Below are 27930 nucleotides of genomic sequence, written 5' to 3' on the forward strand. Positions count from 1 at the left end.
TAAACCAACTTTGCAGCCAGAGGCATGGTATCATTTAACTACTGAAACCAACATTTTTCATTGTTAACAAAGGGTATCTGAAGGATTTGTTCTTGGTGACTTTTGCATAACCAAGAGGAGAAAGTTTCATGTTAATTTTTAAATACCTCTTAAGACTGCGCTAAGGATATGGATTATCCCTGCTGTTATAGCAGTCATCTGTCAACTTGTGAAGTGACAAATGAGAGATGGCAAGGCTGTTAACACGATGTAGCTAGTTAAGGGTAAATGGGAATCAAAGCAATGGGAAGCGTTGGGCTTTAAATGGAAAGTGGAGAAGCTGAGAGTATGAGATCACAGCAGCCTCTTAGGGGAGCGCTTGAAACATGCTGGCCTAAAGCCAGCCCATCTAAGAGCATAGAGACCTGAGGAATCTTTCCAGGCTCTGGGTGAGTGGAAAGTTCTGAAATCCAGAGACTTTACCTGCTTATCTGCAAGTCCAGGGTAGTGCTGAAACTGGTTGTCTGCATGAAATGTTACCCGCTCTGTTTAACACTTGAACGTCAGCCCTCTGACGTGACTCCCTTGGCACTGTGCCGTACCTTTCTCACACTCTTCCAATGCTTTTGCACCCCTTCATTCCTGGAAACAGGCTGTAACGCCCTTTCCTCCTTCTCAGTTCTCTGCACATGTTCCATGTTTTGGAGTCACTCAGACTCCCAGGTCTCTTGTGTCCCTCAACTCTGTTTCTCACCAGCTCTTCTCTAATAGACACAATTGCCCTACCCATGTAGTGCTTAATACTTTCTATTGGCTTCCACTTGATCAGTTACTTTGATTTTACCTGTCTTCTCTTTCATCATTTGTACGTGATTTTGCATCGGATCTCCAGTTTTGTATTTTAAGTATCCCATTTTCTCTTCCTTGTCTCAGCACCCTCTGATAAATTCAACGCTGTTGCCACCGAGCTTCTAATCTTTCACATGTTTTCTCATTCAGTAGCTTGTCTGCTTCTCCTTCACTGTCATTATCTTATCCTTTTTCTGTCAATGTGTAAGCATTTCTTCTGCCCCAGATATTTACAGTTACCTCCGATTGAGTCCACGTGTGACTCTACCTAGATGTCTCTTAGGTTGCATTTGGGCTAGTAATTAAAGCTGGTCAATGCCTGTTTGCTGGCCCTGTGGGCATGGAGTAGGGCATGGCTTGGGTCTAAACTCCCTTAGTTTTTAAAGCAAGTGTGATGTCATCCAGACTCTTTTTTTCTGAACAGAAAACCCTAACAATTAAAGAGTACAACTGATCACAGGGCTGTGCCTGGCTCTGTTGACACACATAGATATGGCACACACGGACACTATTAATCACATTATACGGCCATCTATTTCAGTCACCAACACACTCAAATTTCTCATCTAACCTCTCTGGCCTTCCCTTGAACACATCCCAGGCATCGCAGCCTCTCTTCATTCTGTGTATCCCCGCCTTACCCTTGTGGTGACAAGGTTTACGTTAACTTATCCCTGCGATACTATATTTTACTTATCTTCTTCAGAGATTTTGGAGAAGAGGCTCAGACATCACTTGCCTACAGATGTTCTGTTTGACTGTCTGACACCATCTCCCATCCTTCTGTTACTCTCCTTTTCCCTAGCAGTGTGCAGTTTTTCTCTCTACCTTTCCTGTTTTCTCCCTTACTTGTTTTACTGGCTTTAATTCCCACCCCCCACCCCGTCCTTTACTTTTGCCATCTCAACTATTCTACTCTGTCCTTTAACTTTACGGATATGGTTTTCACATTCCTGTTTCTGGGTTTCAGAACAGCCTTTTACAGCGTTGTCGAGATGCTTTGCTTCTGTTGTGAAGGGAAAGGACAGAGAGACCTTCGGCTAGGGACAGTTCAGAGAAAGGAAACGATCATTTTTTTTCAGTGATGTTTGTACTCCAGAAGTTCATAACAGGTTTTCACTCTCTAATTTTGGATTGTCTGCTCTTGTGAGTTGTCAGGGAGAAGAGCTCTGTGACAGAAAAAGAGAGAAGGAGAGGTTTTTCCCTCATTAGAGGTGGGGATATTTGTTGCTCAGTTTTGCCTTTTACCCTTCGTCTTTGTTCCCTGATGTGATATGACTCTGAACCATCGTTTTTCCATCATAAACACTGCCACTCATCTGTCCCTCACTCCAACAGATAGCACTGAGATTACACACGTACTGGTTCTTGCTTTGATTTTTATCACATCCTTGTAGTTGATGTGAAGCCCTCTGACTCTCATCTTGTAATTCAATGCCTTCTCTCTCTCTTTTTTTTTTTTTTTTTTTTTTTGCATTAGTCACTCTTTATCGTCTGGCTCCGTCATCCTGCAAAACCTTCACAAACCTGCCTTATACAGACATGGGCTCTCCTGTTGCTGCTTCTCACCATTTCAGAGCCCTTCTCTGAGCCAGCCATTGTCTTTCGATTTCCTCACAATCTACCAGAAAGTTCCTGGTTTCCGATAGCCGGCTCTCTACTGAAAGCCCATAGTCTTTGTTTTGGAGAGAACTAGCCAAGGGCTGCTTTGTGCCACTGTTCTTATTCCTCGACAATGTTGGCACATGGCCTAAAAAAACCTATTCTTTTTCCTGGAACCCAACTTGACAGAAGAGAACTGATTACTGCCACACATTGACTTATTTCAGAGCTGTCACAAGGAGTGTATTTTTTTAGATATGAATTGGCAACAGAAGAGACTACTGTGGCATTTTAGTTAGCTGTCTGTCTTTTACATGTCAGGCTAGGATGCTGTTCCTGTACTGGATAACAGAAAGTCATGGCTAGAGAATATAATATTCTTGTATTATAAGGATACAGACTATTCCAGTTGTTTGTCTTAAGATTTTGCTGGTTTAGACTTTAATAAAAATCGAGGGGCTGCGTAAAAATAATTAATCAGCCCTTCTGATGGGAAGATAAGCAGAATAAACTGCTGCAGAGTTGTTTCTTTGAGCTGACAGAATCTGAAACAATAGCACCAGAGATGACTGTCACATGAGGAAATATGTCAGTCATTACTGAAAAGGCAGAGGGAGTCAAACTTACACTAAGACTTTGATTTGGCTCCAGCCGTTCTCGGAGATACTCAAACCCCCTCTGGACACAGTTCTGGACAACCTGCTCTAGTTGACCCTGCTGAGCAGGAGGGGTGGACTAAGTGATCTCAAGAGGTCCCTTCCAACCTAAGTGATTCTGTGCTGCTGTGGTTTTGAAGTTTTGTTTGCTCACGGTAAAAAACTATCTGCAAAAAATGTGTTTATGCATAACTTGGTTTGTCCCAAGAGATCTATTCAGTCTATACTGGATGGTATTTTCAGGCATAGATCAATGTTGTAGGAGACTGGGAAAAACAGTGTTTTGCTTTTCACTTCCCTTTGCTTGTCCTATGAGCTGCTTTTTACAAAACTCTCCTAATTAGAAAACTCTCTCTGGATAGATGCATAATATTTCCAGAATAAACATGATATTGTCAGACCCCCAATACAGGTACCATCTCTCTTACGTAATGAAAAAAGATTTAAAAAGAAAAAAAATCCATTTAGGACAACCAGGTCCTAATCCTAATAGAGGCCTTTGGGCACTAGTGTTAATCAAACAATATTTTTGGTATATGTCTACTTATCCTCCTTGTCCATGTTTGCTGTGCACACAGATTACTGTCTTGATGAATGTGTAGCTATTCCTTTACAACTAATGCAAAAGGGGTGCTACGTGGGTTTTGTGCAGTTATTTTGAGAAGTTTTTTTTTAAAATAGAGAACATCTAACATGGTTTATGTTTGTCTACTAGATGGATATTGCAGTTCACTGTATTACTGTGCAGTTGATTATCATACATAATTTATTCCCTCATACGCTATCAGGTTATTGACAAGGTCGTGTAATTCTCTTTATGTAGTTGTTCAATACATTGGTTGAGTTCTGACACCGTAGACAGATACATGTCTTTTACCCAATTTATCAGGTCCCTTTTGCTTGTAGAGTTACATTGGTTAAACTGTTTGCATTGAACATTAGGTAGTTAGCTTTAATGTGTTTTGGACAAAGAGCTTCTTGTTTGATACCTTTTTTTCTTTTTCTTTTTTTTTTTTTTTTCTTTCCCCCTTTACAGTTTTAGTGATCTAATTACAAAATCTTCTTCTGTCAATGAAAGTCCTTTTCCCTTTGAGATGGGTATTTGGGCTGTGACTGAAGCACCCTCAGTTAACAAACCAGCGTTGAAGGGGTGTCATAATGTGTTGCAGTAAATAAGTACCACAACTTATTTTCATTTGTGTTAGCACAGATCTAGCTCCCAAGGTCCTCACTGGCAATGGTCAGAAGCTTGAGAGGAAGATGGTCTGACACAGATAGCTGCTGGATGTACTCAAAAGAGAATGATCAGTGGTGTTTGTCACTTAGCTCCAGACTGCAGGACATGGCCCCCTGTTAAACAAATGCAGATCATTACCAGAGCATGTGGGTGGTAGGTGTATTTATTTTTCATCTATATACATATCTGTAACTATGAAGAGAATGTTTTCTAACACAACCTCAAACATTTTTGAGTTGATATACAAGTTTAAATATAAAACCTACTCATTTGGTCTCTAACTCCCAAACCTACACTCCATTTTCAGCCTACCTGCGTTCCCAGAAAAGATGGGGGAAGAGAAGGGGATAGAGCATTGCATTTACATTCTGCAAGATGAGAATATTAAGTTGTCCCCTGATTATTTTTTTTTTTTAAATTCTGGTTGGTTTGTTGTCAGTGTCATTCCAGTAAACTAGAGAGCTCCTATAATTGTTTCAGCTGATCTCAACTGTATTATTCCCCAGGGAAAGAACCTGGTGTTTGCAATGAACTCAAACCGAGCCATTTAGTTCCTCTTAGGTCAAAGCTAATGCATTCACTTTTATTCAGAACTGGGCTAGAAGCTGATAATAATAACCAGCTGGTAGGCAATGAGCCATCATCTGTAGCATTAACTGAAATCTTTTAGGCATCTAAAGGTGATGATGCATATCAAGTATACAGAAGGAGACACATTCACAAATATACTCTTTCAGTTCATCTGTGCTGTCCTGGGTGTTCAGATAAAGATGAAAAAATGTTTTGGCTTCTCCCTGTTCTGAGTCTCTAAACTTAATGTTGCATGAGCTGTGAGGACATATTGTACAACTGCTGTGTGCTCACTCTAGTCCCTTCCTACAACTCCAGAGGTCATTCAAAGTGCTGGTGCTTACTGAAAAGACTATGACTATGTGGGTCACCTTTGTTCTGAGAAAACATCGAGAATTTTTAAATTCTTCTGAATAAGTATTGAAAATAGAATCTAGAATTCTGAATCTTCCTGAAAATCACTGGAATTTTTCATTACTAAACTATTTTTGGAAGTTTTACCTTAATTCTAGTTGTGATCCTCCAACATAGTGTTTTCTTCAGGCTTCGTATTTTCGACTGTTCTCGTGGGTGAAATTTTCAAGTGCTGGGAGTAGTTAGTTTTGAAATAGGAATTATATTTTGTATGTCCCTAGAAGAGGTCAAGTCAAAAGACATACTAAAAAGTCCTCATAGCAGCTATGAATAAAAACTATCCATTTTTCCTCATGTGGTCAGCCAAGCAGAAAACAAGAAAAATTGGAAGAAGTTAGAAAAACAGGCTGAAAAAGAAAATTCAAAGACCAGTGCAAATGATAATGCAGAAAGTCTGATTTGATAGGAGTCTCTGTAGCTATAGTCTTCTGTGCTTTCTAAGATGGCTGTTGAGGCATTAAAATAGCATAGGTAGTAAGAACATACAATTAAAATGTGAAGGAAAATGGTTTACTATTTTGGTAGTTTTTTCATGTAAGCATATACCAACTGCTGTGTGTTAATTTTCTGGGTGGATTATATATTCATGAGATGCAATGTGAGAAATTGCTTATGCAATCTATTTGAATAAACGTCAATATTTAAATGACAATTCTATTTGAATAAATATACCGACAATGAAATGCAGGTGTATGAAAAGAGCAGGGCAGTTACTACCAGTGGGGAAAAAATTTAAAAAATCTTGACTGTACACTGTCCTCCAGTCTCATTTTGGACATCTCTGGCTGAACTCTCAAGAGACTAACAAAAAGCTAGCAAACTTTGTGCAAGCCAGAAGGACTTAAATAAAAGTGAAAACACTGACCTTTCTTGGTTTTGATACTTTCCGCTGCTAAATTACCATGTAGAGTTGTTTAAATAGCTGCAGGAGGGGAGATTGTAAATAGATGCCTACAGTCATGTACAAAATCCTATGGAGTTAAAAGTTTGCTTCAAAATTACTATGAAATCAATTTGCATCACCATAGTAGCTAATGGTATTTCCAGAATCGTAAATACCTGTTGTTACAGTGGAAATACACATTTCAGTTTAACAGGTACAGTTGAGCCATGGGCGTGAAAGCTTCTCTGCGCAGCCCCTTTAATGTAGTTCAGATCTACTCTATTTTCTGAGGAAATTTAAATAGCACAGTCCCTGCACCAGTAATCCTCTGTATTTTCTCAGGAAACTTGTAAGATTGCCAATTACAGAATAACTTTTTGAGATATCCATGAGAACCAGGATTGCATCAAAGCCTAAACTTGCAAAAGCTTAAATGCTTTTGAATGAAAATTTGCTTGTAGGAATAAGACAGATGTATAACGATAAGGTATACTTCAGCAAGGTTTCAAGAAGGTAAAAGCAATTTCCTTTATAGCTCTGAAGAAGCACAGAAAGAGTTTGTCTAGATTTGGGGAGAAGGGGGGAGTGTTTGGAGCTTGATGAGGTCCTGAAATAATTTTCTGTTTTATGAAGAAAAATCAAAATTAGAATTTCATGTTGGCCTTCACATGCAGGTATTTCATTTTACAAATCTCTGCATTTTGAATATATGCTTTTTTGACTTCTGTCAGTGAATTTGTTCTTCAGTGTTTAAGTTACTTACATTTTGATATAGGAAACAATAATAAAAATGAAGCAAGGCACATATACTTCTGCTATGTATCTAACTTCTAATTGCTACAAGCAGAATTAGCTGGATCCAGAGAGATGCTTCATTTAAAAATATAATTGAAGACTCATCTAGGGAATGGTATTTGAGAAATAAGAATGATTCATGTGGATGCTCAGTGCAACTTAATTTGAATTGGATGAAGTGCTTATGATTAGAAGAGGAATGGGTGAAATAAAAATGTTTGTCTTTCCATGAAAAAATTTGAAACACCTTTTTTTTTTTTTTTTTTTTTTTGTGTGTGGGTTTTGTTTGTTTGTTTTGTTGGTTTTTTTTTTATTCTTCCCCTCCCTGCTTTTTGGTAAAGAGAGGGATATGAAGGGAAATGGTAAATCACAATTTTTGTCTGAAGAAAGTTTTGGAGTGCCATAAATTCAGAGTGCTTTTGGAATGCTAGCTGTAATGGACAGAAGTCTTGATCATCTTGTATGTCGTGAATTTGTGGGTGACAAAGGAATAAGATGCACAACAGGACAAAATCGGAAGATTTCTGGCATGGCTAGGCATTCCCAGAAATGAGTAAATCTGCAGTAAATATTTAATGAGTCTACTTTGGTGATGATTTGGGTTTTTTCAGGTCTGCATATGTATCTTTGGGTTTGTTTTTCCCTGAATTTTCTTTATTTGTCGTTATGCTAAGGCAGTATCAAGGTCTGCTGTTCTGACAGATGACAGTACTTGGGAATTCTCAGTTTCTTAAGAAATTTGGTTTAGGTGAAAGACTGTAAGTCTAAGGACAGTCAATCACTGGAATAAATTATTGTGGCATCTGTGACTTTTCTATCACCAGATGTTCTTGGAGTGGCTGGGAAGCCATCAGTAAGGAATGGGGTTGGCATTACACTGATGTTACAATATGGACTGGGTGACTTTAGTTTCTTTCCAGTTGCATTTTCTATAAGAAAAGTGAGAAAACTGGAAAATAAACAAACCTAAACCCAAGCCCAATGATATTAACGTAGTAATAGAAGGAATCTTTAATGACCTCTTCTATGAGCTTATCCTCTCATGCTGCTATAAATGATGAGTTTAGTTCTGATGTTGAGTTAATGTATGGTAAAATAACATAAAGGAAGGATCAGGTCATTACTGTGTAGGTGTTATTAAAAATTGGTCCAGATAAGTAATGTAATTAAACTTTCATTCTGGCAAAAGCATCTGTCCTACTAAACTATTAAATTATACAAATATAATACTGATACTATTTTAAAATGTAAGATAATGATGTTCTGATGTGAAAATCATGAGATGGGAGTAAATGTAGCATTTTCTGCTGTAAACGATAGTTCACCTTTTGTGGTGTAGTAAAATGTCACCTGCAAGGTATAGGACTTGATACAGAAAAGAATATATTTAAGGATCGCGCTCGTTTGACAAGCTTCATCTGCTAGGTACGTACCTGAGCGAACAGCTTCTCCTGAGTCCTTTGTCAGAGAAGCGACAAAAGTGCGTAAACAGATTAGGGCGGGAGGTGAACATGAAACTGGTCTAATGGGTGGTTGATTCCCTCAGAGAATTGTCAAGGCTTTTGATCTTGCTTCTAGATGTATGCACGTTGATTTTTTGCCTTGGACTCTCCCCAGGCTGCTGGCATTTGTCTGGGTAGATTCACTATTTGCCTAATATTTCTATATGTTGTGCAGTCCGATGAGAATTGCTGTACGGAGCTGCTCCTGGAGCTGCTGCCTGCTGGAAACCCCGAGTGTTCCAACGGTGCACACGCTGAGAAACTGCACCATGTGTGGAAACAGTTTATGGAAAATGTACTACACAGTTGATTGCTACATGCAGAGTATGTTTAATGTGTGACACTGTTAGATGTATAGCGTATGCCCAGACTATGTGCGTGGCACATGTGCGGTATGTCTGGTTCTCACTGGAAGGCTTGCATTTCTACTGCCTGCACCACGAAATTCCAGCTGGAAGCACAACAAGCCTCATCCAGCCCTCAGTTCCCACAGGTTACTGAGAGAGGACGTATTAATGCGGGCCCTCCTGCTTCACGAATGACAATTTGTGGGATTTACAGCTAATATTTAGCCTTATTTCTGTTTTTGAATTTGTGTTGTTTAAAACAGCAGAATTCATCCTTTGGCTTATGGGTAAAGTCTTCCTAATTGCTGGAGATATTGTTACCAACTTTCCACTGACTCCTAGTAGCTGCTCATTGATTGTGTGAAGTACTTACTGCATCTTAGAAGCTTCGCTAAAACTATCTTAATAGGTTAGATTAGATTCTGCTCACCATAGCACCAATGCATTCCTAAAGTGCTCTGACCAGGTAATAGCATCTTTGGCCCTAACCATGAAGAAACTATTACAGAATTGGCTCTTGCTTTGGGTGAGAAAATATGGTTTGTATGAAATTTTGTTTTCAAGAGGTAATGATTTTGGTTGTTATCCAGAATGAATTTTCATCTTTAGTATAGAATGAATAATTCTTTGAGAATGAACATAACGTTTAATATCAAAGACCTCCAATAGAAAATGAATTTCTGAGGTTTAACTCATATTCATAAGCTATCAATTTAAAGGACTTTAATTTACATGCATATGCAAGAATTCACTTTCTTTCCTAGTATTTCAAGAATACAGTAATGCTAATACCAATGTTATCCTCTCTAATGCAAATGTAAAAATTTAGTGAGTCCCCATTAGCACATCCTGGTTAGTGTTCTCAGTTGCCATAGAAGGGGAACTGTCACAGTTTTGGAGAGGCCAGTTTGTCACCAGTTTGCTCTAGTATGAACAAACAAGGCCAACAACTGGAGAAAGCCATTGTAAATGTTTTCTTTTATTGCACTTTGGAGGGTTCCGTAGTACAACTGAAATCCATTGTGTGAGAAAGAAGCTACTCAAATTGATGAGATGGAGCTCTGAAAGGCAAAGATCTTAGAATCCTGTTGAGAGGACTTCTACATATTTCTAGGTAATTCTAGGTATTGATAATTGAGATCTGTGCAATTTTTAACTTCGTTAGGTGGTGGGGTTTTTGGTTTTTTGCTGTTGGGGTTTGTTTGGGTTTTTTAGTTGGGGTTTGGGGTTTTTTGAGCTCTCTGTGGCCAGCAGCCTCCTGAGCAGTGTGTGAGTAACATCATGGGCTCAGGCTGCGCTTGCTGCACCGCATGTCTTTAGAGAAGGCGGTGCTTCTAATTTGTACCCTACAGCTACTGTGTTTGTGTACTTCTAGCACTTCTGCTGTCTTTGAAACTTAGCTGGGTGTCAGTAAGTGATGGTCTCTAGAGACTCAACACCAGAGTAGCCATGTCATTAAACTTTAATCAGGGCACAGTAATTCAGTGACAATAAAGATGTGTGTTAAGGTAAGAATACCCTTTCAGTCAGAAAAAATGGAGACTGGCTCTGGTTAAGGAGCTATAGATAATATGAAGATTAGTATTAAGTTTATTTGTGCATGTTGATATTCTGATGGCAAAAGTACATAACAATATGGGAGAGGGTCTGGCAAAAATGGAGATGTTTTATTACACTGACAAAGTTGTCTTATAAGGATTAGATTTCATGGTGCCTGTTGCTGACCTTTCAGTTTTCCAAAGCTCAGTCGTATTTATCTTCAAGTAGATAAGCAATGGCTAGTTATTTGTTTTATTTTGGAATAGGGAGAATTAGAATTTAGATTGTCTAAAAAAACCCACATTAATTAGTAGGTGTCTGGTTTTGAAATGAAAATATTGTATCTAGGGAAAAGTATTTTGCAGAATTAGCAGAAATCAAGACCACAGATGGTAATAGAATCAATTTGTAAAAATGTGTCATGCACATCTCGTTTTAAGTCTATCAAAATCAGGAAGAGGTTTTGTTATTCTTTAAGAATTAGTTTAAACTTAAAATGTTACAGTGTTGCTACTCATTGAAGTTTGCAACAAGTCACTGCATAATTCATTTGAAAATAACGACAACTTAAAATTTTAAAAACACTGCAAGAGTCAGGTTATTCCAGTTTTAATGGCTCAGAAGAGTTACGTGAAGATCCTATACAAACCCACAGAATTCTACTACACTCGCATTTTGAGTATTTATCGCACGTAGCTTCGGCTTTTCCCGACGTGCCTGAAGTTTCCTGTATTACATTTTCAAGGGCAAGATTTTCCAGAAGCAGTCAGCACTATGCACGCTTTCCATAGTGACTGTCATACCTGTGGCGTTTTTAGGAGTTCAGCTGTCAGTCAGTAATTGATAATTCAGTAATGTGAAAATCTTTCTCCTTCTCCATAGATTTTTCTTTGTCATTCTGTCATATTTGCTCTCCTGATCAGCTTAAAGCCTGAAAAATACTGTGCCAGGTCCACTAATTTTTGCAGAGTGAAGCTGGACTTTATAGCCTTTGGAATTGGAATTGGTTTGGAATCTGGAAAATGCTTTATTCTATGCAAGCCATGTCATAGGCACTGCAGGCTAATTTCGGTCCCCTGCAGGATTAATGTTATTCTTCTACTTCATAAATTGCACCTCTTCTGTCTTCTGGTTGCATCTCCTTCACCATAAAACTGCTCTGTGTATGTGTACGTGCTCTGTATCTGCACAAGAGTACAATGCATGCATGAGAAATGTAACTCTCCAAATTTTGAATTTATTCCTACGTGCTCTTCTACACTTGCATGCCAGCAAATCCTTTTGCACTCTGCATTTGCCCTAGAAAAGGGTGGGAGTTTGTTTAGGGTTTGTTTGTTTGTTTTGGGGTTGTTGTTTTTTGTTTGGTTTTTTTTTTTTGAGGAGACAGATGTTACCAATGTAATTAATCCAGTTTACATCTTTCTCCCTGGGTGTTCTTGAGATGTCCTTAAAAAAGAGAACAGATAGCAAACAGACTCCTTTTGCATTGACTTCTCATTGCACTTTAAACCCATCCATACAGCAGCGATGTTCTGGGTTTGGGTGTGCACACATAGATATGCTGACGCTGATTTTTGGACTTTTTGTGCTTAGCGACCATGCCAACTGCTGGGAATATTTTGGTCAAGTTTCCTTGTATAGCTCCTGATATTAATTATCATCTGTAATGTCTGAGTTTTAAATTGTGAAGGGATTGTCTCAAAATTTTGCACTAACATCTCAACTTCCAGCTCTGAGGCACCTGTACAGTCTTTCGAAGTGCATCTGTTGCTGGGGGTGGCTGAGTAGTGAGAGAGCAGTAGTACAATGCCTGTAGTAATACAATGCCTGTTTCTTTCTTCTAATTTTTAGTGCCATTTACAGCTCCTGCCAGACAGCTGGAATATACAATAGGGCAGAGCTTCTATTTGACTTTTGCAGCTTTTTGGCTTGCCAAAACATCTATACCTCAGAAATGAGTGGAATATTTCACTGCACCTTTCCAGGGACCCAAATTTCACTTCGATATTGATTACTGGTTAGAGAGGGAAATGCAGGAAGCCTGGACAGGGCTGTAATAAACGCAGCATGACTGGTGATCTGAATGCAGGCTGGAATGCTGAACCTATCCTGATCCTGTCTCTCAGATTGAAGGTCATCTCCTCCTCTCACTGAGGTCAATGGGCAGTTTCTTCTTCAGCTTCTGTTCAAATCGGAGTGTACCACCTGGTTTCAGATTCCTAAAATTTACAGCCAATTTTAAAATTTCCTGCCAAACACGCCAGAGACTTTGCTCCTGCAACTGCATCTGCCATGTTAATAGCTCAGCGTGTTTCTGGATGCAATTCAGACAACCTGAATATCCACCAAGCAGCTCAAACCTCTAGTCCAGCTGCAGTGGAGCCCTTTGTCTGATTGTCCAAGTGGGAGCAGGCTCAGATTGCTATTTGGGCTTCGGGGTTCAGATTTAGTGCTTATTTCTTTCTAATAAATTTTTTAAAAAATTTTCAAGCCTCTATTCAATCAGCCTTCGGCAAGATATTATAAAGCATGTATACATCTCATTCATGACAGTCCATTGTTACAACTAAGGTATGTTTAAATAATTTCTTGAATGTAGGCCTTGCATTTCGCTTTTATTACAAAAAAGTCAAAATGGAATAACAGTAGAGCCACGCAAAACCAGCTTTGTTAAACTGAGTTAGTAGTTCAGTAATCTTAATTAAAGCTTGATAAAATTAGACCTACTTTGATTTTTTTTTTCTCAATTACAGGTTCTTAAACCTTAGGGAAAGGCTAAACTAATGGTAATTGTATCGTGTCTTGCGTCTCTGAGTAATTTACTTTCTCATTTTACACCACATTGAATAGATATCTTTTTGGTTGATCTTTATATACATATCATAAAATATTTGGAGTAGACCTCCAGAGTATACATTTACACATTGCTCTGTGGTACATGTTCAGATTTCTTTATTGTCAATCTTCCAAGCTGAAATCCATGCAACCATTCCCCTACTCTTTATATAAAGCTGAACACTAGGAAACGTTACTAGGCCCTGCGCTTATTAGGATTATTTTTCTGTGGTTGAATCACTTTACCATCTGGTCTTGCTCTCTCCAGCACCAATGGCAGAACTCTTTTAAATTTCTCTAGCACAATTTGAGTCTCGTATATCCAAGTAGGCAGTATTTGCTTATGAGACTTCTTTATGAAATTCCTGGGACAGCCATACTATTTATACTTCATAAGCTGCATTTAAACATGGGGGAGAGGGGGGCGTAGGGAAATGAGTCACACTACAGTTCCTTCAAACACCATTAAAGATACACATTAATATGTGGTGCCTAATCTGAAGGTCACACATTAGTATATATGTAAGTTTCTGGATAAAATGTAAATATTGGAATATATACCTATTTGTTACGCTGTATAATTACTTTCAAATCCAAGTTTATGCAATGACTTTATCATGCTTGTTTGAGCAAATATTTTCAGTTTGGTTGTTGTTTATTGATCTTGTTTCTCAGTGGAACGTCAACATCTTTTGTGTGTTGCCTGAACTCTTCTGTGTCAGATTTTAGGTATCAAAAGTTTAGAAATCTTTGTGATGAGGGGCTCTCCCTACAAGCACACAAGGACTTGATCTTCGTCTTTGATATGATGTTAAAGGAAAAGCTATTGGCCAGAACATGTTTGGCTTTTTTCATCGAAAGGACAACCACAGGGGAAAAAAGTCTCCCTTATATTCTAGATGTAAGTCAATGGCTTTAATCAGTGTTTCATCAGGAATGGTACTGTCATAATATAGTTTTTTAAAGCATGTTGCTCATGGTGGAATATGAACATTAATACTTAATTATGGTTTCTCTAGAACAACCATAATTTTTATTCTTTCAACATGTTTTACAAATGCTTTTAAAGACTCGAGTGATATGGTCATAATTCTCAGTCCTGTCAGGTTAGATTGACTTTCCCAGTGACTAGCATTTGGGAAGGGTGTCTGCAAGCCAGGTTGGTGTGGCTATCCTGGTGTCAGGAAAGGTTTTCTGAAGGATTAATATATCCCTACATGTGTAATTATCCAGGAATGGATGCAAGCATCTAAGTCACTTATTAAAACAGTGAAAACAGCTGTTTCATGGTTTGTTTTTCTAATTCAGTTGGTTGTTAAAAGTTTTTTTGCTGTTTTCACCTAAAAATTCATTTTTTATTCCTTTCAAATATAGCAATGAGTTTAAACTGAGAATTCATTTATTTTTAAGAAATAACTCTGAAAAACTGTGTTGTTCTGCCTTAATAAAATCATTTAAAGCTTGTCAAGACACTCACATTAAAAGTTTTTAAAGACTTTATCAATTGGCTTTTATTCATTCCTGTAGGTAGACTCGCAAAATAATTGTTTTGGCATATACCTTTAAAATAATAATATACAGGAAACTGGCAATAGCAGGGTTTTTGCATTAAAAATTCTTTCATTCAGTAACTTTGGTTTCGGTTTTGAATAATTTAAATGCAAGTAATGCCACACAACTACACAGGTGCCTGGATCCTGCATTCACTGAACAAAAAAGTAGCGTTCACATACATGTCGTACGTGCCAGTGGGATCAGGAGAGGGCTCAGCTATGTGTGCTATACTGGAATGTTGGCTTGTAAAAGTTTGATTTGTGTGTTCGTGGTGTGAAGAGGTTGGGTTTTGTTTTGTTTTGGGGTGGTGTTTGTTGTTGTTTTGTGTGAGGTGGTTTTTTCTTTTTAAACAAATCTAAAGGCAAGCTCTGCTTTCATTCTTCATTTCTGGTTTAATTTCTGGTTGATGTAAAGGAAAACAGCAGGGAATAAAGATAAGACTGAACTAATGTTTATACTGTTCAGACTTGATTGATTTGTGATTGGAATACAAAGGCTACTGATGCAATGGTGTTTAGAGGGAACTCCTCCTCTCTTCCCTGGCTTGTATAGAATCACAGAATGGTTTGGGTTGGAAGGGACCTTAAAGATCACCTAGTTCCAACCCCCCTGCCATGGGCAGGGACACCCTCCACTAGACCACGTTGCCCAAAGCCCCATCCAACCTGGCCTTAAACACTTCCAGGGAGGGGGCATCCACAGCTTCTCTGGGCAATCTGTTCCAGTGCCTCACCACCCTCACAATGAGGAATTTATTCCTCATATCTGATCTAAATCTACCCTCTTTTAGTTTAAAGCCTTTTCCCCTTGTCCTGTCACTCCATGCCCTTGTAAATAGTCCCTCTCCAGCTTTCCTGTAGGCCCTCTTCAGGTATGAAAAAGGGCAGGTCACATGAACCTCTTAAACTTGACTGAGTTCTGTTTTGTATGAAGTATTGTGTTTTGCATGGTTTTCACATCTCAGTTCAGTTCTCAGTATCTCCAAATCCATCTTAACCTAAGGAGTAAAACCCCCGAAATAATAGAGGGGAGAATAAAGTTAACTTTTTAATTTGTCTTTGGGATATCAGCTATGTAGTCCTTAAGTTTTAGGGAAAAAAAATAGACCAACTTTACAGTTTTAATGGTGCTTTGGGCATAGCTAAATTTCGTCTGTCACCAGAAGCGATCTCCAAATGCTCTTGTTCTTGTGCAGTCATGAAGCTGTTTTTCTTGTCAGAAAACACTTGCTAAGAAGCAAATTCTAGAGAAAGAAATAAAATTATTGTGTGGGTTTATACCATGCTATAAGTACATGTAAATTACACCATTTATCAAAAGCTCATTTATACTAGTCGGATTATGAAGCTAGTTACACTGAAAATTGAACTCAAGAATTTTGCATTTTTTTCTAAGGTGATAATTTCTTTTTTTTTTTCTTTATTTCTGTGTTGAGATCTTAGAGCCAACTCAATCAATTACATACTCCTAATCCATTTATATATACGGAAAAGTGTTTACTGCCTTACAAGTTAGTTACATAAAAGTTTATTGCTGTAGCAGCCAAGTTGTTACTTTTACTGCAAATGAAAATTCAAACAATTATTTTTTTTCATTGTTCTGAATGTTCATCTGTAAATACAGCTCAGTTAGAAATGAAGATCTTTCAGAATGATAAAACATCTTGGACCAATTCTAAACATATAGAAGGATCTATTGAAATTCTTAGAATGTGATGCTTTCCAGAGGAAGAGAGAAGCAACTGTCAGAAGCAGTTTGTCCAACACATTCTTAAAAGTTTTTGCTGCTAGATATTTCCATAGCCACTGCAGGTAATCTATTTCTGTGCTTTAGAGCATTGGATAGGCAATGCGCTTCATCATTATAGCAGTTTATGATGCCCTTGTACCACAATTCAGAAGCACAGAGTACTCACTGAATTAAAACAGCAGGAGACAAGTAGGCATAACTTCATTTCTCTAACTATCAAGTTTAAGATGCTATCTTACTTTGTGTTCCCGAACAGGTAAATTCTGGTACATTTATGCTGTGCTTTGAACTGTCTGTTGAGCTAGTAGTCACAAGAGTGTTTTTCTTAGGATGTTTCAGCTGGAAACATTTAAATTGAACGTAATTGAGAGAGACTGAAAAAAAAAATCATAATAAAAGGACTGATCCAAACCCAATTAAGTGTATACTTGGATAATTATGTTCCTGCATTAATTCAAGGACTTTTAGAAGAGGAATGGAGTAGAATTGTGTGAAGTATTTTCCTGGATTGTGATATGAGTGCTGTTATGCTTGTGAAAGTTAGATACTGTTAGCTGAAGTAGTTTGTACAGCTGTAAAAACAGCTAATCCATGCAATTTATATTTGGTCTGAAGGACAGCAGGCAAAGGTTGCTGAACGATGGTAAAACTGGGAGAATATCTGCATGGAGGCTTGGATTTTGGGAATACAAGCGCAGAATTCAGTCCATTAACCCCTGTATAAATGAGCCCCTCTGGGCTTTCCAGAGCTGCAGAGTACTTCAGCTGACACCAGCATTTTGCTGAACGAAGGTTGCTCTATTATGCTGAAAAATGCCATCTGATTTCTACAGAGTGGCAGCCTAATGATGTCAGTAACGCTGCAAAAGCCTATATGTGAGGCTATGTCTCATCTTTAGTCCTTGTTGCTGCTAAGGGTTATCACGACTTGCTACTTTCATGACATTATAGGCAAAAATATACACTACTAGATTATCTAATTTCACTGTCACAGCCCAACCCTCTGCTGCTAACATAAGACGGAATTATAAGCATCAAAGAGGAATGAAAAATCAAATCAAATTGCCCACTGAGTGACTCAATTGCATTTTCTGTTTATTAGCTGTGATGACATGATAAAATACCATCGTTCCTGGGCAGCCTAAAAGCAGTCACTAGCAATTTATTTGATAGTTCTGTCTTTAGGCTCAGTCTTTATTTCCAATCTGCATGAGAAGAGGTATTTATCTGCCTAAATTTAGCCATTTTGCTTGAATTTCTGTGTTTGCCAGCTTGTCTCCTAGTCTGCCTAGGAGAGATGGAAACACCTTCAGAGGATTTTTTGAGTAGGTGTTGAACTCTGAATCACTGTCTGGGAGAGCCTACTGAAGCCTCTTTTTCCTTGCTTTGTTGGGCAAGTTGCCTTCTTTACGTAAGAGTTGAAAGTTAGGCAGGGTGACTTTCCTCCTTGATATAACGTGACCCCTCTGCATGTAAGCTGACAAACTCCATCCCACGCTTCTCCTTTCCTCCTTATTGTTCTTGGGACTAGGTTATGTATGCAAGGCGCAAAGTCAGGATACACCAGCCTTTGGGAAGAATGAAAAATATAAGATGATACAAACCAGGACTCCATTAGATGTCCTCTGGGACCTGTCTACTTTGGGCCTTCTTTAAATCTCTGGGACTTCAGAAATAGACGTATTACTTGTTCTTTATGGCTTACAATCACTTGAGAGATAATAGCATGGAAAAAAATGTATACAGTGATTTTTAAAAAGTTTTAATTTATTTATTTTTTTTTTAATAAAACTATAGGCCAAGGTCCTGCCTCCAATAGAATTTAAAAGCAAACATCTAGGATAGTGTATGAGAACAGGACAAAATTATGACAGGCATCCTCTAGTCCTTTCCCCAGGTCCAAATATTTTTAATACAAAAACATCCCAAGGTAATATGGTGTCTATGTAGTCAGTAACTGCTGAGGGATATCTCTTCCATTAATCTGTTGAGTTTATCTGTAATCCATATAAACCTTCACTGTTATATGGCAAGGAGATCTTTAGCTCTACTACTTTTGTATGAAAAAACAACCCTTTGTGTTTGTTTTGAGTCTGGTTCTTGCTAGCTTCATTTGAGGCCACTTGGGTCTTGCACTGAAAGAGATGGTGAATGGGCCGTCTCACCATACTATCTCTATGCCATTCATAATTTTTAAGATCTCGTATGTCTATTGTTTGCTTTTCCAGATTTCAAAGTCTTGGACATCTGTGGTATTCCCAATCGTTTAAACATCCTTGTTTCCTCTCTGAATTTTGTCTAGACCTGCTTTTTAAAAGGAGACCAGAACTGCCCTCAATACTTCCCACTGCCCCCCTCACCCCTTTACTCTGTTTCAGGGTTCATTTACATGACATTTTTTCAAAGGTTTAGTATTTGTGCAACTTTGGAACAGCATAAAGCATGTGCATAAATATGCTGTTCTTCCAAATTTCAGGTTCCTGTTTTCAGGTTCTAAACCCTGGGAGCACTGAAAAAGCATACACTAGCACTGGGGCAAAGAAAAGGTCACCAGTATTGTCTTGGGGGGTGTGTGTGTACTTTTTTTTTTCTTGTTATGGTTTTCAATAGCTATTATAAATGTTTCATCTTAAGAAAAACCTCAAGAATGGTGAAAGAGAAAATGGAAAATTTGAGCCATGTGCGGAGTCTAGCAAATTTCTGTATAGCTGAATGAAGCTTGTGGATTGAAATGTGCTACCAGAGGCACTTCGTTTGCTGCTCTGAAATGGAGCTGCATGTAGAGATGAGCTGCCAAATACAGACCTCCTGCTTACTTTGTCTAACTTCTTGGCTGCTCTCTTTTTGCTCAGTGCATGAGGAAGCTGGTGAGAGTTCCTATGCTCCCCCTCTTTCATCGTGTTCCTGCAGTGCAGTTTGAATTTGCTACAACACGTGCTTTTTATAGGGATAATAATCATGCTCATATGACCCCATGCAAATCAATACTGAACCTGGATACTCTTCATGCTTTTGCTGTGTCTGAAATGTACTGCAGTGAAATGATATACCAGCTTATTTTCCTGTAGTAAAAGCCCTCTACTGAATTTTCAGGGCTCCTGTGCAAACTGCTGCAGAAGAGTAAATCCTATTATGGGATTTCTGAAGCCACGCTGAAGAGCTGACAAAAAGATGGGTCAGTTCAACTAATCAGCTTTTTAAATGTATTAACATTTCATTCAGGCTAGATGACCTAGAATGGTCAGCTGCCTGCCGTGTCCACGGGGCTGAAAGGACCAAAGCTGTGGCGTCTGTTCTTGCAGGAGTGTGGCATTGCTTCGGGCAGGCAAAATGCCGGTTTGCATCTCTTGGTGATGGGCGTGAGAGATGAGTACAGTGACTTCACAGTTCAGTTACACTCACATATCTTGCTTTATCCTGTGATTAGACTGAACAGGCATCTCCCAAAGGATTTTATTCAGTGATCTTCCTGCAGAGGGTCTATGTGAAAAATACCTAATACTTGACAGATGTGTAGCTGCTGTCCTAATTGTAACATAATTGCGGCACAAAGCATGCAGCAGCTATTGTGTTCACGTGACTAGTTTTAGCGTAAGATGGTTGCAAGCATTTTAATTGCTCTGTCGATCAGACCTTCACTGGTGATGTAGCGATGTAGCAGAGGCTCTGATTGGGCACGTTTTGGTGCTAATTAGCTGTGTCAAAATCAACTTCACTGGAATCAGAACAACAGCTGTTTGGGATGCATGTGTTTGCACAGAGCTCAGACTGAAGTGCTGAAACAACTACAGGTTTTTCTCCTAACTTTACTTCACTGACTTCCCAGGCTACTGCCTATGAATTTGATCAGTCATTTATTAGATCCCAGCAGCTATAGAAGCTGCAGAAATGCAGGTATAGACTTCTAAAAGAACTATGATTTTGAGAATGGGAGTGCTAAGGGTTAATGAAAAAGGGCTGCTTCCTAGAAGCAGTAGGTGATGTGCAACAGTACCAGGCAAGGCAAGTCCTCAGCAGCAGTTCCCAGGTACTTAAAGATGGCCTGGTGCCTGGGATGATGAATTGGATCAGAAAGCAAGAGCTACTGCTGCTAGTGTAAATAGAGATGTCAGGAAAAAAAGTCTGAGTATACAGAGGATTTGTTGGATTATTATTTGTGTAGCAGCATGAAGGTGCTGGATTTTCATATCCAGGGTCATTATACTTTTATTTAGGCAAATATCAAACCCAAAGGGAAGGATGAATGAGGCAAAAGATAGCAAATCCTGGTCAATAACAAAGTATGTGTGTGGGGGCTCTTTTGTTTCTCATGTTTTTGGTGGTGAGGGGACAGGATGATGTATCAAGTGTGTATATATAGTGCTGTTAGTCATTTATATAATTGCATTGACTCACTGGTTTTGATGCACTGAGTTTTCCTTCCAAATGCACGAAGACGGAGAGGATCAAGGTATATGATGTGGCACCCAAAAAGAAGTTGCAATGAGTGAGGTGTAGTGAAGAGTGGCTCTACGGAGTTCACTGGTCTTGGGAGAAATGAGTTGAGGAGCTATGCCAAAACCAATTTTATCTTATGTTTACATCATAGTTACTTGTGTTGGCACAGACCACTTTAAAGCTAGTCCTGTGAGCAGAAGGAAAAATGGATTTATATTGTAGGCTAAATATAGTTATAGCTGGCGTTAACAATCGGCTGCTTCAACATCATGAACATCAATCATGTTAGTCAAATATCTATCTGGGGTACATGTGCATGTCCAATGGGTTAGTGATGTCAAGGTCTAAAAAGGGTTTCAGTGCTGAAGTACCATTTCATTCTTCATTCCTCATATGCCCGTATGATCTGTTGTCTCAAATAACAGGAAGCCATTGCACTTTTGTTAACATCACAGCTATACCATAAAATATGTTTACATCTAAAAAAGGAGTACTATTAGGAATACCTAGTTCTCCTCTTGAACTAGAATTGTTTATATGTTGTTACTCAGCACAACTTTTCAATACAGAATATGGACGCAAACTTGATTTATTTTTTTTTAACCGAGAATGCTGCAGATGCAGATTTCTACATATGTGGAGTTTTGTGCATGTTCACAATGGCAGATGAAGATATGGTTATTTAAACGGTCACCTTGTCCTTTAAGTCAGATAATGCACAGATAAATATAGACCAAGAAATCTGGTGAAACGTTTGACTTGATAACACAAAAGCTATGTAGGAGGGCAGTAAGGTTGCAATCTTAACAGTCAAAGACAGTAGAAATAACAAAAATTAAAGTTACTTTGTGCTTCCAGTCTTCCACCTGCAGCTTCCTTGTTTCAGTCCGTGCTTCCTTCCACCCTCTCATCCTGGCTCTCGTCCCACCTGCCAGTCTGCTTTCCTTGCCATATTGCCTGGGTGAGAGGAGCCAGAAGCATTGAAACCCAGGAGCGAGAGAGCGTTTCTGCTTGTGTTTCTGTGCCTATTGCCTCAACAGCCTAGGCTGGAGCTGCTCGGTGCCAGGAAACAAAGTGTTCGTGAACTCCATGGGAACAGCTAAGTAGTATTTTTCATAGAAATGGTGAAAAATAAGTTCCTGATGACAAGAAACTCAAGTTGTCATGAATTTTCTTAATAGGGGCAAAAGAGAAGTTTCTATTAACGCTAGTTTTTACAAATGACTGAAGTACTTCTGATGCAATGTCCCCAAAAAAGCCCCAGTAAAAATTGCCAGTGTGGGACAGGTAATGTGGGAAATCTTCAGCTCATTTCTTGAAATATGGCAAAGATCTAAAATTGCCTGATACTTGCATTATAACAGTTGTACGTTGTAATGCTAGACACTATAATATTACCTGTAGGCAGCATTGCTTGCTCTGATTACATTCATTTACATCCCACTGTTACAATTTAGTTCGCGGGCTTTCCCAAAGTTTTTCAGCTGCATGAATAGCCCCTGTTTCACCTGTTCCCAGGCTGCCCTGTTTTTTCCTGTTGAAATTATCTTTACTGATCAGAATCTCTGTGACTTTGCAGTTCGCTGCATAAGTCTGAGCATTACTTGAGAACATTGTGTGGTACAGTACTACAAATAAACCTTAGAACAAATTATATAGATGCTTATTAGTTATGTTCTATCTTTTTGGGGGAGTTTAAGGAGACAGATTTCTCTGTACATATGACTGTATATCAAACTATTTGTTGAAAGAAACCAAGGTTTGTTTGCTAACATTCTCATGACCAACAAGATAAAAATAACCGATATGTGGCTGCATGTAGAGTCTTGTTTTGTTTGCTTTTAGTGGCAAGCTGTTGTTTTTGGCGAGTTAAACTAATCTATGAACCTTCCTTTGGGTAACTGTTGGAGTCTGCTGTGTTTGTAACATGAAGAGCAGTGCAAAATAACAAAACTCTTGAAGCAGAAGTGATCTCTCCAGTTTTTGAGATACAGTCATCCACGCTAACAAGCAAATTGAATTGTATTCGTGCTAGTTCTCTTGGAAAGGATCTGCACTAACATTGCCAAATATAAATTTTGGTACGAGCTACTTCAAGGATTTAAAAAAACCAAACAAACAGCTAAGTATGCAACCTTGTGTAAACAACTAGGAGATTAAAAAAAAAGTTTTTCTTCTTATATTCACTTCTAGATTTTTTTTTTTGTCTTTGAAGTTTACTTTTTCTCTGTCATGAATCATCATGGAATCACAGAATGGTTTGGGTTGGAAGCGACCTTAAAGACCATCTAGTTTCAACCCCCCTGCCATGGGCAGACACACCCTCCACTAGACCACGTTGCCCAAAGCCCCATCCAACCTGGCCTTGAACACTTCCAGGGAGCGGGTGTCCACAGCTTCTCTGGGCAACCTGTTCTAGTGCCTTCTAGAAGAATTTCTTCCTAATATCTAATCTAAATCTCCCCTCCTTCAGCTTAAAGCCATTACCCCTTGTCCTGTCACTCCATGCCCTTGTAAACAGTCCCTCACCAGCTTTCCTGTAGGCCCCTTTTAGGTACTGGAATGCTGCAATAAGGTCTCCCTGGAGCCTTCTCTTCTCCAGGCTGAACAACCCCAACTCAGTGTTTTTTTGTTTTTTAATGAAAGCTCAGGTTCTCAATTAATGTCTCATGTCAGAAGCTGAGCCTTTCAGAAACAATCCAAATAGCACAAAACTTGAAGCAGAATAGAGAATAAGCCATGTTGTCTTGACATCGCACAGAGATGTTTATTAAACAACTCTGTCACTATCATGCTTCTGGACTTGCTCTACACTCCTGAATTACTGGTACTGTTTTAAGACCTTGAATTTTTAGCAGATCAGCTGTATGTGTTGTTTACCCTTCATAGAAATAGAACAATCTCATTTGTATTAAATGACTGAAGTATGAGTTTGGATTGCAAGATCAGATGTGAAGGAAACAGATTTTAGCAAAGTTCCCTTTTTCTTGTGTTCTCTCCAATTGAAGCTTGCCTCTATAAGGGTAGAATTCTATTCTATCAAGTGACAATTCAAATTCAAAGCTGTATCTTTAGATAACTGGCCACCTCCTCAGCATACCCTCATACATGTTACTTATTTTCCTATTTAGGTTGGGTTTACAGAGATCCAAATCCTGTCAGGCTGAGCTCCGGTCTCCTCCAGTTTATGGAACATTTCCAAAGGAAATGTTGAAATGGATAATGTCTCAGTTGCTTGCACCCCAGTAACCATTACCTAGTCTCAGTGCTTGGTCATAAATTACTTCTAGATATTTAGGTATTTCTTCTGTGACTCTGTCCTGAATTCTTGACCTTACGATTTTTTTTATAGTCGTTTTGGGTGCGTAAACTTACAGATTAAGAACCAGCATCTGCTATAGCCAAGAGAAAGTTCCTTATAAATAGCCAGACTGAAAACAGCTGCATAGCTCTTCAAAACAGAATAATACAGTGAATAATATGATTATTTTTTTTTAAGATAAGATAATGAGAGCCTGAGAGCTAAACAGGGATCCCATATTCCCAGTTCGCCCAGGACAGACTTCGAGTTCCCAGCAGCTTCCCCTTCGCTTTGGGGCCGCATCCACCCCTACATATAAAAAGGTACATGTGATCCTGTTGGGTCTGTATAGTGTGTGAGACTCAGGGACTGTGCTCTTCTTTGAAGGAGAAAAATAACCTGTGATTGTCCAGGCTGAAAAGACCACCTTCATCAGAATATAGCACAGTCATGACAGAGTTTGTTTACAGGTTCATAATCAAAATTACTCTAATAAAAAAAAAAAAATGTAGTGACCTGCCCCCCCCCCCCCCCCCCCCCGCATCAGGCTCTGGGCCCTCTCTGTGGTGACTGGGCCCCCAGCCTGGCCCTGGTTCCATGGTGGGCCTGAGGTCTGAGGACGCCCCTTGCTGGGGATCCCTGAGGTTGTGCCTCATAAATCTTAATTTCTAGTTATTTCTAGAATACCAAAACCTTTCTCTTACTTAGAAATCAGTCCTTGCTTGCTTTGTGTTTTTTAAAAAAAAAATAAATAAATTTTTTTTAAAAGTGCAACCTAGAGTTGCCTACTCGGTTTCACTGGAAACTTGGGAGGAAATATGCTTTCCCTGAGTCACAAGTTTGGTGTGTGGGTGAAAGGCATTATTTAGGTAAATAAATTATTCCCTCCCTTAATTACAAGGGGAAAAGCCATGCATGTTTCTTTTGTAAACAATCAAGAGCAAAAATGTGTAACATAACATTATCAGAAAAGACTTAAAATCTGTGGGATTTGAATGCAACATGGCTGAATGTAATGACAGAAAGGGCATTAAAATGCCTTTCATTAAGGAAATATTAATTTTTTGCTTTTCTCCTTTGTTGTATAAACTTGCAAATAGCGGCAGTTATGTACTGGCAACGCAGCAGTGGTGATGAGTTTCTCAGCAGTCAATACGACTGCAGAGTCGACAAACAGTATAATGTTGTGGCATGTAGCTAAACGACTTACTCTGGGCCCTAGTTTACAGCTGTAAAAGAGACTTAAAGCTAACTCTGAATACGGTCCAAAAATGTTATAGATTCCATTCCTTTAAAGCTTAAGGGACGTTTTCATCTTTCATGTTGGCCCCCTCCTTAGTGAATATCTTCACTGGAAGTCTTATATGTAGAGGCAGAAGTTACCTGGTACAGGTCATACTCTAAAACGTCCCTCAGGCCCATCAGCCACCAGCCTCGGTGCTCATGGTAAGTGCTGCTATGGAATGTTGATTTATTAATTTTTTTTAGTTCTATAAAATATTTTCTTTGCTTAGGATACTGTTCTTAAGTGTGTTGGAGTCTTATCAGAGGAAATAATCTTAAAGACAAAATAGCTGTGGGTTTTTTTATGGGAGGGTTTAGCGGAAGGTTTTGGCACAAAGTTACATGATTGCACAGCCTCAGAAGAGCTCAATAGGCAGCCTTTAATTTTTTTAATTCAATTTCGTTGCTGTTGCTGTGGTAGTTTAATCAGTTGTATTCCATACAGAAAGCAATACTACACATAGCCAAAGCATGGCCTCGAGCTGGCGTCTGCATCAGTGTCAGTTAGGGATTTCAGACCTGGCTTCTTGTTCAGTGCTTGGTCTGGAACTATTTTATGAAAAAATAGCTTACCTACTCCTTCTGCATTCACCTATGAGACCCCTCAGTCCCTTATTCCTCTTTATGCAGCAAATAACTCTTTAATAGAGACATTTATGACTTTTCATTACTGTAAATGATAGACCTGTCTCTGTGTTCAGAGTACATCTCTGCTGAAATTTTACCAGTCAGCTGCTCTAAGAATACCTACCCTTTAAACTCTGTCTAGATAAAACCACAGTTTCTTTGTTTTTGATGCAGCCCACACTTTTTGTGAAACAATCTAATTATATTCCACAATTACCTACATGTATTTCTTCCAGTTTGTTACTTTATTTTGAGGCAGCATCTCAGACAATGTTTAGCACAATTGTGTATTGTATATCACGCACTTCCTAGGTATGCAAGATGATCTTCAACAAGCAAATGAAGTGGAGGTCAGATAGACTGAAGGTTATTCATGTTCTTTAGCAAGGAAGTCTTTTAGCAGAGCCCCCAGTGATGGATCAAAATGTGGGAATATGTCACTAATACAAGGTTCATCTGGCATAAAACCCACAATATTTTTTTATCAGAGATTGGACAGTTATGGATTAAGGAAAGAGGGGCAGTGATAGGAATGTGTGATTTATAACATAATGGAAGGAATAACCTCAATACAAAGCTCTCTAGCTTTATGCAATGCGTGATGGTAAGCTTCAGACCATTAAAATACGTTGCTTTATCATATGAGATTCAGATTGTGGCATGCACTAGAGAAATGGGATTAGCTGCACCAAAAAGAAACTTGGGTCAAAAAAATTAGACCAACTTTTCATGCTTTATTGGTCTAAAAAGTTTTTCATCTATTCAAGGGGAAGTACTAATAGAAGAGCAGAAAAGGAGGACTGGGGATAAAAAAAGAAATCTCTTACCAACAGGCTGAAGCCATGGTCTTGGGCCGCCCTGGCAGGATGGGAAGGAATCTGGGTGCAGAACTCTTCATGGCAGTCAGGCATCCCATACTTTTACTTCTTTGACTAGATGTGGTCAACTTGGTCCTTTGTCAGGAAGGCCACTGAGTGCATAAAGAGCACTCTGACACTAAACGGAGGCAGTGTTTTAAAGAATCTGACAAGCAGGCTTGGAGAGATTAATTCAAACGTGTACCTCTCTTCTTTGGAGTGACAGTGTGATGAGAGGAGGCTAAAAGAATACTTTTAGTGCTGCTTCTCTAGAAGCAGATACAGGTTCCTGATATGGAATCTGGCTTGTGTGACTTGAGGAGGAGGACTTGTGTTTTACGATGCTTCTCTCAATCTTTCTATTCCAATCTTTCACTCTAAATGCAGTGCAGAGGGAGGTGACACACTGAGCTTCTCCCAGCTTGCTATGCTATCCTGTTTGGGGTTTTTTGGGGGGGTTTGGGTTGTTGTGGTTTGTTGGGGTTTTTTTTTTGTAAGAACTGCATCAAAAAGGAAGTGATATGTTTAGCTCATAACTGTTGTCGAGTCATCATTAAGAATCACTTGCTTCTCTATATTAAAAGTTCTATTTTTTCCTAATTTAGTTGATTTAATTTGCATATTGACTTCCAGTTTAACTGCATGTACAGGTGCATCTTAGTATCTCTCTGTGCTTAATGGCTTCAGGAGAATTTATACAGTTCTTGTTGCTGATTCAAAGAAACAAGATACTACAAGTCAATCTAAATGAAAATATTAATGCACTAGAGTGTTGCCTGTGCAGACTTTGCTGTGACTTCTGTAATACCTGTATTTATTTTTTCCTATGGAGACTTTCACGTACTCACGCTTCATTTATCAGTATGTTCAATATAATTCTCAAAGGTTATAGTACTTGGATTTTTGTTTTTGA

The 27930-nt window shown here is 38.8% G+C and overlaps 1 protein-coding gene across 3 annotated transcripts in view; it reads right to left on the reverse strand.

Moving 5' to 3' along the window:
* The window catches only part of SPHKAP (SPHK1 interactor, AKAP domain containing), a 102789-nt gene extending 75641 nt beyond the window's left edge, over window positions 1–27148 (reverse strand). For all 3 annotated transcript variants that reach the window (XM_075761072.1, XM_075761068.1, XM_075761066.1), the window contains exon 1: window positions 26988–27148. In XM_075761072.1, the coding sequence (XP_075617187.1) occupies window positions 26988–27076 (89 nt within the window). In that variant the 5' untranslated portion in view covers window positions 27077–27148. The remainder of the gene's footprint in view (window positions 1–26987) is intronic.
* Window positions 27149–27930: the final 782 nt, after the last annotated feature.

Source organism: Balearica regulorum, chromosome 9 (assembly GCF_011004875.1).
Source record: "Balearica regulorum gibbericeps isolate bBalReg1 chromosome 9, bBalReg1.pri, whole genome shotgun sequence".
NCBI lineage: Eukaryota > Metazoa > Chordata > Aves > Gruiformes > Gruidae > Balearica > Balearica regulorum.